Source organism: Otolemur garnettii, unplaced genomic scaffold (assembly GCF_000181295.1).
Source record: "Otolemur garnettii isolate 467f Iridium unplaced genomic scaffold, OtoGar3 scaffold00001, whole genome shotgun sequence".
In the NCBI taxonomy this organism is placed as follows: Eukaryota; Metazoa; Chordata; class Mammalia; order Primates; family Galagidae; genus Otolemur; species Otolemur garnettii.
The window spans coordinates 29,707,033-29,723,345 of NW_003852396.1; the positions used below are offsets into that span (position 1 = coordinate 29,707,033).

The 16,313-nt window shown below is 54.0% G+C and overlaps 1 protein-coding gene across 2 annotated transcripts in view; it reads left to right on the forward strand.

Moving 5' to 3' along the window:
* Window positions 1-16,313, forward strand: part of PDE2A (phosphodiesterase 2A) — a 65,400-nt gene that overhangs the window by 41,825 nt on the left and 7,262 nt on the right. For both annotated transcript variants that reach the window (XM_023510464.1, XM_023510500.1), the window contains 14 exons: window positions 2,892-3,001; window positions 3,824-3,879; window positions 9,119-9,178; window positions 9,881-10,034; window positions 10,292-10,344; window positions 10,543-10,617; window positions 10,721-10,762; window positions 11,230-11,295; window positions 11,556-11,689; window positions 14,558-14,669; window positions 15,159-15,198; window positions 15,333-15,396; window positions 15,814-15,886; window positions 16,011-16,188. In XM_023510464.1, coding sequence (XP_023366232.1) covers window positions 2,892-3,001; window positions 3,824-3,879; window positions 9,119-9,178; window positions 9,881-10,034; window positions 10,292-10,344; window positions 10,543-10,617; window positions 10,721-10,762; window positions 11,230-11,295; window positions 11,556-11,689; window positions 14,558-14,669; window positions 15,159-15,198; window positions 15,333-15,396; window positions 15,814-15,886; window positions 16,011-16,188 — 1,217 coding nt within the window. The remainder of the gene's footprint in view (window positions 1-2,891; window positions 3,002-3,823; window positions 3,880-9,118; window positions 9,179-9,880; window positions 10,035-10,291; window positions 10,345-10,542; window positions 10,618-10,720; window positions 10,763-11,229; window positions 11,296-11,555; window positions 11,690-14,557; window positions 14,670-15,158; window positions 15,199-15,332; window positions 15,397-15,813; window positions 15,887-16,010; window positions 16,189-16,313) is intronic.

Consider the following 16,313-nt stretch of genomic DNA (forward strand, 5'->3'; position numbering starts at 1 on the left):
AAGCCCAGCCTCTTCTCTCCAGGGCCACTAAGATGTTGGTGCCCTCACTGAGACCAGACTTCTGTGTCAGGTTCTCTTTCTGGAGTGAGAGTTTTACCTGAGCAGCCAGGATGATCAGTTTGAAATTAACCCAAGGGCTGGGTGCAGTGGCTCACTCCTTTATTCCTAGCACTCTGGGAAGCTGAGGCAAATGGATTGCCTGAAGTCACAGGTTTGAGACCAGCCTGACCCAGAGAAAGACCCTGCCTCTAAAAATAGCTGGGCATTGTGGCAGGTGCCTATAGTCTCAGCTAGTTGGGAGGATGAGGCAAGAGAATTGCTTGAGCCTAAGAGTTTGAGGTTGTTGTGAGCTATGATGTCACAGCACTCTACTGAGGGTGACAAAATGAGACTGTCTCAAAAAAAAGGAAAAAAGAAAAAAAACCAACCCCCAACCATTACCTTCCCCCGGCGCTCCCAGTGGCCACAGGATTAAGCTCCTGTGGGCCCTGGCCCTGACTCACTTGCTCTCTGCTGTCCAGCCACCCCAGTCTCCTTTGTGGTTGGATCTGGCAACAGACACACAGTTCTCTCGCCCGGACTTTTGCACATGCAGTTCCCTTTCCTAGCTGTCTTGGTAGCCTTTGCATGCCCTTCTGGATCAACTCAGGTGTCTTCTTCTCCATGAGGCCCTCCTGGCCCCACTCCTGGGTAGGCTGGGGCCTGTTTGTCCTCCCTGTCAGAGCCCTCATCTTCTGACTCAAGCGTGGGTCTGCATGTCAGCCTCTGTAGGATACTGACCTCCTCAGGCCGGGCTTGTAGCTAGCTCTTCTTCTTAACTCATCCCAGCCCTCAGCACTGACCCAGAACGACCCTGTGGAATGAAAGACTTTAAGAAGAAAACTCCCATAATAATTTTAGTCTAGAACTTATTTTTGCTCTGGTATGGAAGAAGGATTTAAGAGATCCAGATTGGAGGCCAGAGGGAAGAGGGTGCTCTAGGCTTCTGGGGAAAGGTTGTCTCCATTTGAGCTGGACAGAGGCCTGGGGATAGGGAGCAGGGGACAGCTGTGCAAGATACATGGGCAGGGACGCACTGATTGGTGGGAGAGGTGAGAACAGTTTTTGGACAAGCTGCTGAGAACCCAGTGGGTGGTTATGGCTGGGGAGGTCTCCACATAGTCTTTGGGTTATCTGGGGTCTGGAGCTCCTGAGTGAGGGCTGGAGTGTCATGAGGCCCTGGGCGCAGAGGAGGGATTTTGTGCAGAAGAGAAGAAGAGCTGTGGACAGAGTCCTTCATCAGGGTTCTGGGAGAAAGAAGCCAAGGCAACCCTGTCTAGGGGTAGCAAGGAGGATAGTCAGGGGTTGGTGGGACGAGGCCACAGGGCTCACTGACCAGCAATGCAAGGACAGCGCCACCTTGTGGCTTCCTGATAACCAGACAGTCCTGGGCTAAGCAGCTGGGTAGCTGGATGGGTGAGGTTTGGCTGAAGGTCACCCACTGCTTCTGTGAAGCCTCAACCTTCATCAGTGTAGTCATCAGGGAATGTGGCTCCTGTTGCCCTCCTGCCAACCTAGTTCCCTATTCCTTCCTGGGAAGACTGGCCATTGAGACAGCCCAGAACTAAAGTCCAGCACTCCAGGAGCTTTGAATGTCCTGAGTGTGAGGGTTGGCAGGTGGAAGACACTACTGGTTCTTGTAGATTCTGGACTGCTCAAAGGGGCCAGGAGAGGAAGGGTCTGGCTGCCTGACCTTGAATGAGATGATCAACCTCTTTGGTGTGACCTGCCATCTGATGACTTTCAGGCCACCCCTCTCTTCTCCTCTTCTGACCTTTGCTGGGCTTTCCTTAGTGACCCCACATGCACACTCCAGAATCCCAGCTCCCGAGCTTCTCTTCTGTTCAGACCAAGCAGCTCCTACAAGTACAATTAAGTGGAGGCAGCATGAGGGATGAGGAAACCAGGACAATTAATTAGCAAGGAATGACAATTGGTGAAAACTCAGGTGCTTAATTAAGCAGGAAGAGCCAGAAGCCAGGAGGGTAGGGGGTGTGGGGGTGGTATGTATGGTGGGGCAGAGAGAAACTCATTTTTCCCACACCAACTTCTCCCGCTTCAGTTCCCACCTCCCTTCCCTGTCTGTTACATCCTGACACTCATGCTAGTCCCCTGTTCAAGGCTCACACAGATCTTTGGGAAGGTTAGAGCATAGTGGTTAAACCCAGCTCTGGTGCCACCTGCCTGGGTTTTAATCCTGGTTCTATCGCTTATTAGCCATGTGACCTTGGACAGTTTATTTAACCTCTTGGTGCCTTATCTTCTCCCCCTGAAAATGAAGGTGATGACAACATCTAACTCAGAATTGCTGGGAACTCTATGTTAATCTAGTAAGTTGCTTGGGCTGTGCATGTCACATAGGAAATGGTCAATGAACTTTAGTTCTGATAGTAACATCCAGGAGTCTCCCTGTGCTTAGCTCAGAAGTTGCACTACAATTGAAGATAGCTATTGGAAGGCTTCTGCTCTTCCACCCCCACCCCGCCCCCAGTTCTCCTCGCGAAGCTCAGAGAGGTCAGGTCACTTGCCAAGGCAGGATTGTTCCAGGCAGCTCAGCTCTGAGTCCTTGCATTCACTTTCTCTGCTCTCCTCATGGCCTGGGGGTTCTGTGCTGGTTCGGGGCCCAGCCTTTCCCACATTTACCAGCAAGGCTCTAGAGGCCAGACCATGGCCCACATGGGGCCCGGGTTCCCTAACTCTTATTTTTGCTGCCCTCATGTCTGCCCTGAGGCAGGTCAACTTGTCCTGATCCTCTCACATGTGCAGGGTCCAGCCTGCTGTGTGTTCCCAGGCTGGGGCCTGCTCCTCTTTGATCCAGGGGGCTCTCAAGGTGGATCATGTCCTCTTTTCAGAGAGGCTGTGATCTCCCGGAAGCGGCTGGGCTGCAATGGGCTAGGCCCCTCGGACCTGCCAGGGAAGGCTTTGGCCAGGCTGGCGGCTCCACTGGCTCCTGACACCCAAGGTAAGGGCTGGGAGCTGGACAGGGGTAGGGAGGGACCATGGCCCCACATCCCAGGTCATGTCTGTCTTCTACCCATCTTTATCTCTCTGTCTCCTTCTTCCTCTTGTGCTGTGTCTTTAGCAATTTCTCCATCTAATTCTCTATTATGCTACTAACCTCCCTGAGCCTCAATTTCATGACTGTACAAAGGAGACCTTGAGGGGATGTTTGGAGGAAAAGCAAAAGAGAGGATGCATGTTAAAGGCCTGGAACATCCCAGGGCTCGGAGGCCGCGGGCTGTGGTTGTGATGTGCTCGTGCCTGTTGCTGGACGGGGCTGCAGTTGTCCTCATGCTCTCTCTGTCACTGTCCCTGTTTCTCTTCTTCTCCATGCCCCCTGTCCGCCACGTCTCTCTCTGCCTCATGTCTCAGTCTCTCTAGGTCTCTGTCCTCTGTGTCGATGTGGAAAGTGCACAAGACTGGGAGTCAGGAGACCTGACTTGCTGTGTGATCTTGGGCAAGTCACTTCCTCTTTCTGGACCTCAGTTCCCCAGTCTGTAAAACAGGGTTGCTCAGCCTTACCTGCCTGCCTCCCTGCCAGGGTTACTGGGAGGATCACAAGAGAGTTGTCAAATGAGGGGGTCTCCTTCTGCACAGGGGTAGTTGCTGTGGTTGTTTTGTCACTGCCTTAGGCCTCGTCTCTTTGTCTCTCTGGGTCTCTGGGTCTCTTTTTGTCTTTGTCCTGGCCTCTGTCTGCATCTTTGTCTTGCTCCTTGGGTCCTAGCTCAGTATTTCTGAGCCTCACTGGCCCTGCAGGACCATTTCATTGCCCTCTCCCCCTCAGTGCTGGTCATACCACTGGTGGACAAGGAGGCCGGGGCTGTGGCAGCCGTCATCTTGGTAAGAGTCTACCCGGGTAGGTGTGGGGTGAGGTGGGGGAAGAGACCAGGGGAGGGAGTGGTAGGTGGAGAGAGAGTGGGTATGTGTATATTTGTGTGTGTGCATGGGGGTGGTGGTGATGTAGTGACGAAGTAGTGATGAAGCTGGGATGTAGTGACAGGGGATGGAGCATTTCCCATGCCCCAAACCCTCTGTCCCACCTTGAATGAGCTGGATGAAGCCACTGGCCGCAGTAGATGACTTTCTGAGGGATGCACAAGCCCCATCTAGTCTGTCAGCACCTTGGAAAGCCCAGCGCTTTGCACAGCCCTTGGTTCCTATCTGGGATCTTCCCAGATAGGCTGGGGACAGTGCCCAAGAGAGCATGAACACAGCGAGGTGGGAAGTGACCCAGAGGCACTGAGGAGGGAGGGATTACATAAGGCACTGAGCAATAGAGACAATGAGGTAAACCCAGTCAGAGATTCCAGGTGGCTGGAGCCAGGGGTTTCAGGAGAGGACCCCAGCACAGGGCTGAGGCTGGGCAGAAGCCAGGCAAGGAGAGTGGGCTTCCTGGAGGGGGTGGGGTAGGGCCTCAGTGGGAAGTAGGGAATGCTCTGAGAGGTCAGCAGGGCTGGGAACTCAGGAGGGCTCCCTATTGCCCTCATGGAGTTCCCAGGTCTCTGCTCTTCTATAGGGTGTGAGGTGGGGGAGGTTTGGAGGGTAGTAGAGGGAGGGGGCGGTGTCCTGCCACTCTTCCAGTCTTTTCTCTGGTGTGCAGGTGGGGGTTCAAAATCCTTGTTCTCTCCTAGGAACCAAAGAGTGAGGGCCTGAATCACTATTACGGGAGACCTGCTTCCACCAGACCTGCTACCACCCCCATAAGAAGCAGGCTTAGGGGCACAGACAGATAAATAAACCAGTCTTGGTGCGCCCGCCCAGAGCTCATTAAAGTGGAATTAAAGGCTTCCCAGGCTCCTGACCTTTCCTGAGCTGCTGGCGGAGATGGTGGTGGGTGTGGGGGCAGCTTGGAAGCGAAAGGAGGGGAGGGCAGGGGTACTTGGCTTGTGTCCTCTGCTCCCATCTGCCCGGACGGAGGGAGATGAGGCCCCTGCTCAGTTTCTCCAGGAACTGCTCCGCCTACCCTAGCTCCTGCTCCGCAGGGAAGGGATCTGCAGTTGGCACCAAGTTCTCAGTGGGCCCAGGCGCTTCCCCGCTCCTTGCTCCCTGTCTGTTTGGGAGGACCAGGGTTGGGGTAGTGTGCAGAGTGGGGGCTTGGTACCGGTAGTGGCAGGTGGCACACCTCCTTCTCTGTTGAGGAAAAAGGACTAGCGGTTCCTGAGAAGGACTTCCTGTGTTGAGGCTGTGAGGACTGGGTCACAAGGGAAGCAGTGTTGGCCAGGGGAAGACATTGGGAAGGTTGTTCATCTTGTGGGCAAGAGAATTGTCTCTGTGACCGTTACTCACCTTGGGTCAGGTTGGGCCAGGAGTCCAGGCTTCAGCCTTCTTCCAGGGGAAGGAAAGACCAGAGTGTGTGTGCGCTCTCGCCTGTGCCTGTGTGTGCCCGTGTGTCTGTCTCAGAGAGGGTGGTGAGGTCAGATCACTTAAGTTTAACCCACTTGGTAGAACCTTGCTATGGGCCCCATCCCAGGCTGAGTGCTGGAGCAAACCATATCTGCCTTCCAGAAGCTCCATCTAAGGAAAGCAGGGACACCCTCAGGCCACCACAGGCCAAATGGAATCAGCTCTGCCTGCAGGTGCTCTGGTGGTGGAGGCTGGAGTAGCAAGGGTGCCTCATAGTAGAGAGAGCTTTGAGTGGGGCTTTGGGGGCATGGGTTGGAGACAGAGAAGAAGGGCGAGGATGTTCTAGGCAGAGGGACAGCATGAGCAAAGAAGGGTGGGGGCAAGGGTAGTGGTGTGTTGGGGGAAGAGTGTGATCTTGGTAAGGCTGAAGTTGGAGGTGTGTGCTATTAAGGAAAATGCTACCTGGGGTTTCCACAAACATCCCCTTACCTCCAAATACCCTGGGCAGTGAAGAGCTATTGAAAGAGGATTATTTCCCATCTGCCTCTTCTCCAAGCCTGCACCTTCCCGACTCATAAAGAAATGCACTTCCCCAGGATGCCCCTCTCCACAATCATGCACATCTGACAGACGCTCCCTGGGCCACAGGATCGCACATCCTCCCAGAGGCAGCACAGGTAGCACAGGACCTCCCAGATGCTACCAGATCCTGAGGGCAGAGAGTGCAAAAGGTAGAAGGAGTGCCACAGGGCAGATCTTTTCGGAGGGCTGAGTCCGCAGCTCCTTCTTCACAAGCCCTGTTTCTCTCTCTGAGTTTCTGCTCTTGGTATTCATCCCGATCCATCATCCAGCCATCTATCCATCCATCCATCCTCCCATCCACCAACACAACCATCCATCATCTTAAGTACTCACTATGTGCCAGGCACTGTCATCATCTTGAGTACTCACTATGTGCCAGGAACTATGCTAAGTGCCAGGAACACAGACATGACCAAGACAGGCCCTGCTTTCACAGACCACAAGAAGTTTGGAGGGGTGGGTATAACAACCATTAAACAAGTGAGCAAAATAAGGACAGAACTGCAAAGGATGGCAGGTGCTAGCAAGGAAACCAGGGAGCCTGGCAAGGAGTGTTAGGGTCTGGTGGAGATGTAGTCAGTGGAGGACTGAGGAATACGCTGTCCACTGCAGGCTGTTGGACTGAGTTCTGGGCCTTTGCAGTTCACAGCTCAAGGTGCCTTAATTACGGATAGTTTGTGTGAAAAGTCTTTGGCTCTGTTCTTCAATTTTAGGATAATAAGTCTCTTTGAGGGGTGGGCAGCCCTTGGTTTCTGGCATTTGATGCTTAATTTGTGCCCACTTCCCTCCCTACTCCCCGCCCATCCCTGCTGTGTCAGTCACACCAGCCCTTGCCTGGGGATGTGGTATTCATGCCATTTGCCATATCAAACTTGGTGAGGGTGGGGACTGGGGGCTGTATTAGGCTTGTAACCCTCTCTAAAGCCCCAGCGCCCACTGCTCAGTATTCCCCCTGGACTCCTGACACACTGATTAGCAAGAGCAGGTACAAGTGTCAATTCTTGTTGGTGATCAAAAAGCCATGTGCGAATGTGTTGAGGGATTGCGTGTGTATGTGCATGGGGCACCGGAGTGTGTGTGTGCATGGCTCTTGGCATATGAACTCAAGTGTCCTATGTAGGCATGAATGTACATGGGTGGACCAAGTAGACACTGTAAGTGGGGGGGGGGTGTGGATGTCTTTGTGTCCGTGACTGTGCTTTGTGTGCATTTGTGTGTGTGTGTGCCTCCATGGGAGGGTGAGTGTGAATTCATGTGTGTGGGGGGGGCCTAAAGTTCTTCATGGGAGTGTGTACGTGTGTTTTTGGCATATGCTGGGTGGGAGTCAGTCGGCTGAGGCAGCCCAGGACTGTGTGCCGAGGAGGGGGAAGGATCAAGGGGTGGAGGAGGACTCTGTGCTCCCTCTCTTTCTTGCAGCAGCCTGTTTCATCTCTCAGCTCTGTACCTGGGGCCAAGCTGTTTTGGCAGCCCAGGAACTCATGGCTCCCAAAGCCCCAGCAGGGTCCCAATTTTCTCTGTCTTCCTGAGAGATGATGGTTCCAGGTAGAAGGAACAAGAACCATGTACTCTTCCATGTACTAACAGTAAAATGTTAACATATTTATGTAAACCACATGCAAATGGACCCAGCTTCTTTCAACCCCCTGCCTGTCGGAGTCATAGATAAGACTCATCCAGGGCTTAAACTTCAACACCATCCTTGGCAGCCCACATCTCTCCAGATCTTCCTGTCTCCAGTTTTACTCCCTCCAATCCATCCTCCCCCATCAGTAGACTATGGCCCTCAGAGGCTAGTCTGCCATGGCTCCCCAGTTTCTCAGTCTGGCACTCAAGGCCCTTCCCTCCGTGGCACCATGGATCACACCTCTGCCTGGGTCCTCCTCTCCCCACACCATCTACCCCCAGCACCACAAGGGCAGCTTCTTGCCTTCAGTGTTCCCCTCTCTTCAGGCTCTACTTGTCCTCTCCACGCTTCAGTGCCAGTTCAGGGAGCCTCCCAGATGCCCTCCCCTCTGTGCTACCCACCTAGTCTGCCTTCTCCTTCTTCCTCAGGTATGAGGTTCTGCACCACCTCCCCTCATGTCCCCCACTCATCCCGCCCCAGCCAGACTGCGAGCTTCCTGAGAACCTGCTGGTCTCCTCCTCCCCATCTGGTCCTGGCAGGGGACCCAGAGCCAAGGCAGTCAGGGACTGCTGAGTGGGGGGGAGGAAGAAGGAGGGGCCCCTGTTGCAGGCAGGTGGTGAGCAGTTTTGAGTAGGCACTGGAAGCTGGTGACGCAGGTGGGGAGCCTTGCTGGCAGGGCCGGTAGTGGGCACCTAGGCTATCACCCCTTCCTCCCCCACTTTCTCTCATTTTCCTCAACAAGTACCCAAGCAGGTGTGGGGGAAGGGACTTCATAGAGTATGAAAGATGGGCTGAGGGGATCCCTGGTGACTGGCACAGGGAATGTGGAGAGGGACAGGATGCTGTGTGTGGTGGTGAGAGTGGGTCTGGAGAGGGGAAGGTGTGGGTAGAGAAGGGGGTGGAGTGTGTGGTTCTGTCCTCACTTTGCCACTTTCTGCTACATGATCTTGTATAAGTCATTCAACCTTTCTGGGCCTTGGCTCATCTGCAAGGTGGAAACTTGCGTCACACAGTGGTGAGACTCACATGTAGGGCAAAGTGCTTCCTTAACCCATTCATCTATTCATTAATCCATCCACTTCCCCACAGCAGATGCATCATGCTGGACCCTTTCCTCTATCCCAGACTTAGGGGTAGCTCAAAACCTAAGTTAGATGGTGCTGGGAAGCTGATGCTGCTGCCACTAATTATACTAATTATAATCTAGGTCTAAAGAACTCATGGGCTGGAAGATGAAGGGTTAGAAGTCCCTCCATCCCCTGAACTATATACTTGGACTGTGCTGTTGATGGGACAGTGACTGAAAAGACAGAAACAAAAAAGTTCCATTTCTTTGGATCAGCCTTAGAAGGCTTCCTGCAGGAGGGGGTTTTTCTGGAGCTGTCTGCATGGTCAGGAGGACCGGCTTACCATTCAGGCCCACAGACTGGAGTGTGTATGTGCTGGTGTGTGCTGGGCATGGCGAGGGCGCTCTGGCAGAGACTGAGGCTGGGAGAAGTCACAACAAATTCCCTTCTCTGGTCCTTCTAGGTGCACTGTGCCCAGCTGAGTGACAGTGAGGAGTGGAGCCTGCAGGCAGTGGAGAAGCACGTGAGTTGGGGGAGAACCAGAGTAGGATGGGGCTGTCGAAGACCCTTATCACAAGCTGGTTGTCCTGGCCAGGGAGCTGGACAGGCCAGCTTGTCAGTTTCAGCGCCACCCCTTTTGAACTGTGTTACCTTAAGCAAGTCACTAAACCACTCTGAGACTCAGTTTCGTATCTGAACACGGGGGTAATGATAGCACTGACTTACCTGGGGTAATGGTGACATAAAATGGATCAAATACTTTGTAAACACCCCTGGTGCCCGACTTAACAATGGTTAGACTTATTTTTTGACATTAGGATGGGCTTATGGGGACATAACCCCATCATAAGTCCAGGAGCATCTGTACTTAGGAAGGACTATCTAATGATATGGGCTCTTTCATGCTCGAGATTTTGTGATTTTTGTGACTAAGAAGGACTTACTTACAACTTCCCATGGGTGCCCAGAAATTTGACCCTGTCCTGTCTTGGAAGAATCTGGGGCAGAGGGGTAGAGACAGATCCTATACTTTCCTGTTCACCAGCCCAAGGACGCTCCAGGGACAGTGGGAGCCCTCAGGAGGGTGGAGTCCCCCGGGATGAGTTGTTTGTGATGGGCTCGGGAGTGAAGTTAGAGGGGATGGCTGAAAGAGGTGAGGAGTCCTGCGGCGGCCAGCGCAATGAGGGTGGGGCGAGTGGCGCACTAACGGCCCCGCCCGCTCCAGACCCTGGTGGCCCTGCGGAGGGTGCAGGCCGTGCAGCAGCGCCGGCCGGGCGAGGCTCCCAGAGAGGTCCAGAACCCCCCAGAAGCTACGGCCGACGACCAAAAGGGAAGGGTTGCGTACTCCGATCAGGACCGAAAGATCCTGCAACTGTGTGGTGAGAGCCGGGCCTGGGCAGGTTCTGAGAGTAGGACAGTGTCGGACCTGGAGGGGAGGGGCCTGCCTTGTGGGCGTGGCCAGGGAGGTGGGGCGCGGCCCGGATCCCAGTCAGGTCGAATGGTAGGCGGGGTCGGTGGGGTGGGAGGACTAGTGGAGCCAGAGGTAAGCTCCAGCCAGGCTCAGCGCAGCCTTGCGAGAGTCTACGGATGGGGAGGCAGGGCGGAGCCCTCTGTGATCTGGGTCCTGCCCTTGCAGGGGAGCTCTACGACCTGGATGCCTCTTCCCTCCAGCTCAAAGTCCTCCAATACGTGAGTCCCAGTGCACCTCTCACCCATCTCTAGCCCTGTTTCTCGGCCAGGACTCGCGTCCGCTTGAGCCCTCCATCTCAGCTCAGATTCCAATGTTCCGACCCACCCCTTCTTCCAGAGAGGCGGGAGGGGCAGGCAGTGGTGGAGAGGCCCCAGAACCGCAGTCAGCCTCTCGCTCTGTCTGTCTCTCCCTCTCAGCTGCAGCAAGAGACTCGGGCATCCTGCTGCTGTCTCCTGTTAGTGTCCGAGGACAATCTCCAGCTTTCCTGCAAGGTGAGGACCCAGGTCGACTGCGGGGCTGGGCTGGGCGAGGAACTCAGGTCTCTGAGAGGAAACCTTGCTGTTTCTTTAACCGGCCCCTCCTCTCCTTCCTCAGGTCATTGGAGATAAAGTGCTAGGGGAAGAGATCAGCTTTCCGGTGAGTCCGCCTGTCCCCTGGAGTAGGCCATTAAGGCAGATAGACACCCCTGGGATCTGCGTGGAGTACTTGGATCCTCTAGAATCTCTTGGAATCTGATAGAATTATCTGGCTTTGGGATCCGCTTAGAACTGTTACAAGGGATCACAGCCTCTCAATGATCAGGCTCTATTAGGAGAAATCTCTTATCTACAGAGAGGCTTTCTTGGGATTAGTCACTGCTGTTGAGATCAGTGAGAATCCTGGGAGTTTGCCTAGTCTCTCCCTGTTGAGAAGACCCTAGAGTCCCCTGTAGTGGGTTCTGCCAGACTCCCCCTGCATCTCTCTGCTGCTCAGTGTTGACCCTATTCACCATTTGGATTGACCAAAGAGTTCATTGAAACTTCTAGACTTGATGGTAGGGTTGGGTTGAGATCCCTCAATCTGGAGAGAGTGGGGCCCTGACTCAGCCACTCCTTGCTCTCCAGTTGACAGGACGCCTGGGCCAGGTGGTGGAAGACAAGAAATCCATCCAGCTGAAGGACCTCACTTCTGTAAGTTATGGCTGGCTGAACCAGGAGATGGGAAAAGGGGAAATGCTATTGCCACCCTCCAGAGCCAGAGTCTCTGGGACAGGACAGCTGAGGAATACAGGAGACAAGACCCAGGGAACTTTTACCACCCCCTCCCCATGTCATAGAGCTTCTGTTCCTGCATGAGTCCCTTATAACTGCCTGTTGCAGAGTGTGGTGGAGGGCTGGGAAGGAAAGAATACTCCCTCCCTGCTTCCCTGCCCTGACTTGCCTTCCCATAGCAGGAGGATGTGCAACAGTTGCAAAGCATGCTGGGCTGTGAGCTGCAGGCCATGCTCTGTGTCCCTGTCATCAGCCGGGCCACTGACCAGGTGGTGGCCTTGGCCTGCGCCTTCAATAAACTTGGAGGAGAATTGTGAGTCTGGGCAGGGTGATGGGGGTTGGGAGATTTAGCTGAGAGACTGGGCAAGGTGCCACTAGGGTAACATAGTGGGAAGGGTACTAGGCAGGGGGCTACTGTCCCAGCACTGGTAATCAGAACATTTGGTTAGTGCAAGAGACTATGGGGTTATGGAAGCTTCCAGACACCTGCCGTGGCCTGAGGCACACAGGTCATTGCAGACTCTTAGAGTCAGGCTGAGGTCCAAGCTGGTTCCCCTTTTCTCCCCGCTACTTCCTACAGCTTGGATTAACCTTCTCTTAGGGTGCTGGCCTTCTCCCCACTTGCCATCCCCTGTTTCCGCATTACTGCTAGAAACTACCTGATGGAGGTGTCAATGTACTCTGGGATGGGTGGACCTTCTGGGAGCACAGATTATGATCAATACAGTGGCTACAAGGAATAGGCTTTGGGTCTGGGGGAAGCTGTTGGTTGTTTGAGCCTCTGACAGAGTGAAACTGTACAGAGCACAGTGTCCAGGTAAACAGAGACTTAGTCAATAAGCATATCTCCATAACTGAGGTCAAATTTGGAATCCAGGAATGGTATTATGGATAAATTTCATGTGCTATCCCAACTCATTAATTGGTAGTAGTTGCCTGAATCATCGTGTTATGAATAGATCTTAATTCTGCGAGAAAAGGCATTATGTCAGATTAGCCATGTCTGTCCAGGGTGGGGGTTCACACTTGGACTGACAGATCTAGCATTTTGTGCTGAGTCATACAAGTAGAGAGAAGTAGGCAGATGAGGGGTTGAGTCCTGATGTAAAGAGATGCTGACAGGAGGCTGCCCCTGGAGTGTGAATGAGCAGGCTGGGTTTGAGTGCCTGGAGCTCCTGAGGGAAGTGGAGACAGGAGAGGTGTTGGAGCCTTGGGGTGAGGCCTGCTGGGGTAGGGCAGAGACCTGAGAATCCTAGATCTGAGTGAGCATCAGGACCTGCCTTTGAAGTGCTCTGTAGACAGTTGGGTGGGCCTGGGGAAATAGGGATGAAGCAGAATCAGCTGTGACATTTGGAACTGGTAGGTATCCTGGTGGTGGGAGCATTTATTATGAGCAAGAACACATGGAGCACCTAACGTGTCCATCTAAGTGCTGGCCTGATGGCCTTGGGAAGGCCTTTGGGAAGGGGAGTCTAGAGTGAGTGGGAGAAGGGGCCTAGCAGCAGCCATGACCTCTGGCTACTGGCTGTGGGACTGGGTTCTAGTATGGCCCCCAACCTGGAGGAGAGGTGATATTAGAAGGAAGGCAAGATGGGTTTTTGGTGACAGCCCTGAGCCTCAGGACAGGGGCAGGGCCATCTCTGGGTCCCACATATTTTAGAGAGGGAGTGTTAAATGACTGTATGAGTGAGAGTGGAGCTTAGCTCAGTGCAGTTACTGTGGAGAAACTTTCTGGAACACAGCTAAGTAGCAGAGTGCAGGGGCTCCAGAATCCCTTCTGCTTGGAGTAGGATGGGGTTGGTGGCAAGGACAGCGGTGGGGTACAGGTAAGACATTAGCAAACACCTCCCAAATATCTCCCCTGTGCCAGGCTCCACATTGGCTATGGGTGATACTGCCATAAGACTTGAAGCTTATTTTCAGGGCATAGAGGAATCCTTTTTTCCTACCCTAGAATAGATTCTAGGTTGAGGGAACAGGGTAGAAAAAAGCATGAAGGTGTGAAAGAGCCTGAAGCTTTCTCGGAACGATGATCATAGTATGGCTCAAGCTGAGAAATGCCCATGGATGAAGGGTGAGAAGGGGGTGGGCCCAGAATGAGGGGCCTCGAATGCCATGGGAAGGAAAGTGTGCAAACAGAGCCAGGGTGGTGGGCATTGGGATCTAGACCTGAATCATATGATAGCTGGCATAATGGGGGATCCTCCGGCAGTGGGGAGCACTGAGGCCAGCCAAAAAGAGGGAAGGGCCCCAGGCGGGGATATCTGGGGGCAGGGAGATGGGGGCTGAGGCAGGCTCCCACCCCATGATGCCCCCCCCATTGTTCTACACTGCCCTGTGCTGCTCCCTGATGACAAGTCATTTGGTGGCCAGATTGAATGACCTCAACAGGACTTAGGGTTGGTCTTGTCAGGCAAGAGCTAGCTCCATGAGTAGGGCCAGCACGGACTGTAGCTGGACAAAACAGGGTTGTACTACTGCCCCTCCCTAAGGCTGGAAGGGCCCTCAGGGAGAGCAGGAGAGCACGAACTCTAGCCTGGGCAAGTCTCTAATCTAGGGGAGGAGACTCAACTTTGATCTCCTTTGGTAAATTCCAAATTGAGTAGGGAGCTATGGCTTTGGCTTCAAGAAGCAATAGACCTGGCTCAGCGCCTATAGCTCAAGCGGCTTAGGTGCCAGCCACATACACCAGAGCTGGTGGGTTTGAATCCAGCCCAGGCCTACCAAAAAACAATGACAAATACAAGCAAAATATAGCTGGGCATTGTGGTGGGTGCCTGTAGTCCCAGCTACTTGGGAGGTTGAGGCAAGAGAATTGCTTAAGCCCAGGAGTTGGAGGTTGCTGTAAGCTGTGACGCCATAGCACTCTACCCAGGGTGACAGCTTCAGGCACTGTCTCAAAAAAAAAAAAAAGAAAGAAAGAAAGAAAGAAAAGAAGTAATAGACCAAGGAAGAAAACACATTTTAGTTTGAGGAGCATCAGAGCCTCCCCTCAGGGGGCCCCCAGTCTAGGGTTGTGGCTGTGCTGGTTCCAAGTGCCTATGCAGTAGAGCCTGCCCAGGGAGACTTATACTTAGTGGATAACCCACTGATATTCTGGGGGAATGGAAGCTAGGAGAATGGGGAGAGAAGCCTGCCTTCCCTTCCCTCTCGGGTGACCCCACCCCCACCACTCGGCCAGGTTCACCGAGCAGGATGAGCATGTGATCCAGCACTGCTTTCACTACACAAGCACAGTGCTCACCAGCACGCTGGCCTTTCAGAAGGAGCAGAAGCTCAAGTGTGAGTGCCAGGTGAGTGATCTGCCTTCAGCCTTCCTTGGGGACCAACTCACCCAGCTCTCAGCTTCAGAGAGCCATCAAAAGAGAAATTCCCACCTGCCGGAGGCAACTAGATAGCCTAGTGCCTTGGAGGCCTCAGAAAGAGGGAAGTCAAGGAGCTCCTCAGAACCCATACCACTGACCGCAGACACTGTATGTGGTCGCCCTCTAGTGTTCAACACAGGTACCACAGCAACATCTGGGAGGCAAGAGCCCTAGGGGAATGCCAAAGCTCTGGACTCTGGAGACTCCTGCTCACCTGCACTGAGGGCATTCCACCCCCACCCCCACTATGCACTCAGTAGCTAAATGGCATAATTGGATACGGACAGTTTCCAGCCTATCTGGGGGAGCTCCAGGGGAGGAATGAGAAGACCCTGGGGCTGTAGAGGTGGAGGGGGAGCTGGATAGGAGTAGCTCTGAGACCCAAACCTCTTGTGATCCCCACTTCCTCCATTCCAGGCTCTTCTGCAAGTGGCAAAGAACCTCTTCACTCACCTTGGTAAGCCCACTGTTCTCTGTGTCTGGCAGGAGGGTGGGGCTTGGGGGCTGATATTTGGGAAGGAGAGGTAGGAAGGCTGGGCCTTGGAGCTCTAGCCTGGTCTCATCACTGTTCCATGCTTCTCTCTCCCCCAGATGACGTCTCTGTCCTGCTCCAGGAGATTATCACAGAGGCCAGAAACCTCAGCAATGCAGAGATGTGAGTGAATCTACCCAGGGGATGCCGTGAGTGAGACCCTAGACCTCAGGGCTTATCACTTCATTTTCCTCCCTTTTCCCCTGGCTGCCTTCTTGTGGGACCCCATCACCTTTTGAGTGATCCTTTATTTCGTGGCTGCCAGCTTCACTGAACTGTGAGCTCTAATGACAGCAAGGGCAGGGCTACCCTTGCCTGCCATATAGTCTCATCTCCTAACAGTGGCTGGCACACAATAGGTGCTCAAAAGATTATTTGAATGGATGATTGCCCTGCAATCAGCCAGCCTGAGAAGAATGTCTTGCCTCCAAGCACTTCTTCCAGGCCTCAGAGATCCTGCCTTTGCCTCACCAGAGGTGGCAGTGGTGGGACAGGGTTGTCCAGATTCTGCAGACCAGCCCTTCCCTTACCCCTTCCCAGTTGCTCCGTGTTCCTGCTGGATCAGAATGAGCTGGTGGCCAAGGTGTTCGATGGGGGCGTGGTGGACGATGAGGTGAGGGAGTATGTGGCCCTGAGGGCTGTCTTGGAGTCCGATGGGAGCAAGCCCTACGTTTGCTGGTCCCCTCTGTAGTCGGGCCACTAACGTCTTCCTCTCTACTCCATTCCTGCCGCGGCAGAGCTATGAGATCCGCATACCCGCCGACCAGGGCATCGCAGGCCACGTGGCGACCACCGGCCAGATCCTGAACATCCCAGACGCATATGCCCACCCGCTTTTCTACCGCGGTGTGGATGACAGCACCGGCTTCCGAACACGCAACATTCTCTGTTTCCCGATCAAGAACGAGAACCAGGGTGCAAGCTCGTGGCGGCCCTGGCGGAGGGGCGGGGACAGGGCGGGGCCGGAGCGGGGTGGGGCGAGGCCGAGCGTAGGGTGGGCTGTTCTTCCCCACTACCTCACGGTACAGCGTCGTACAGCA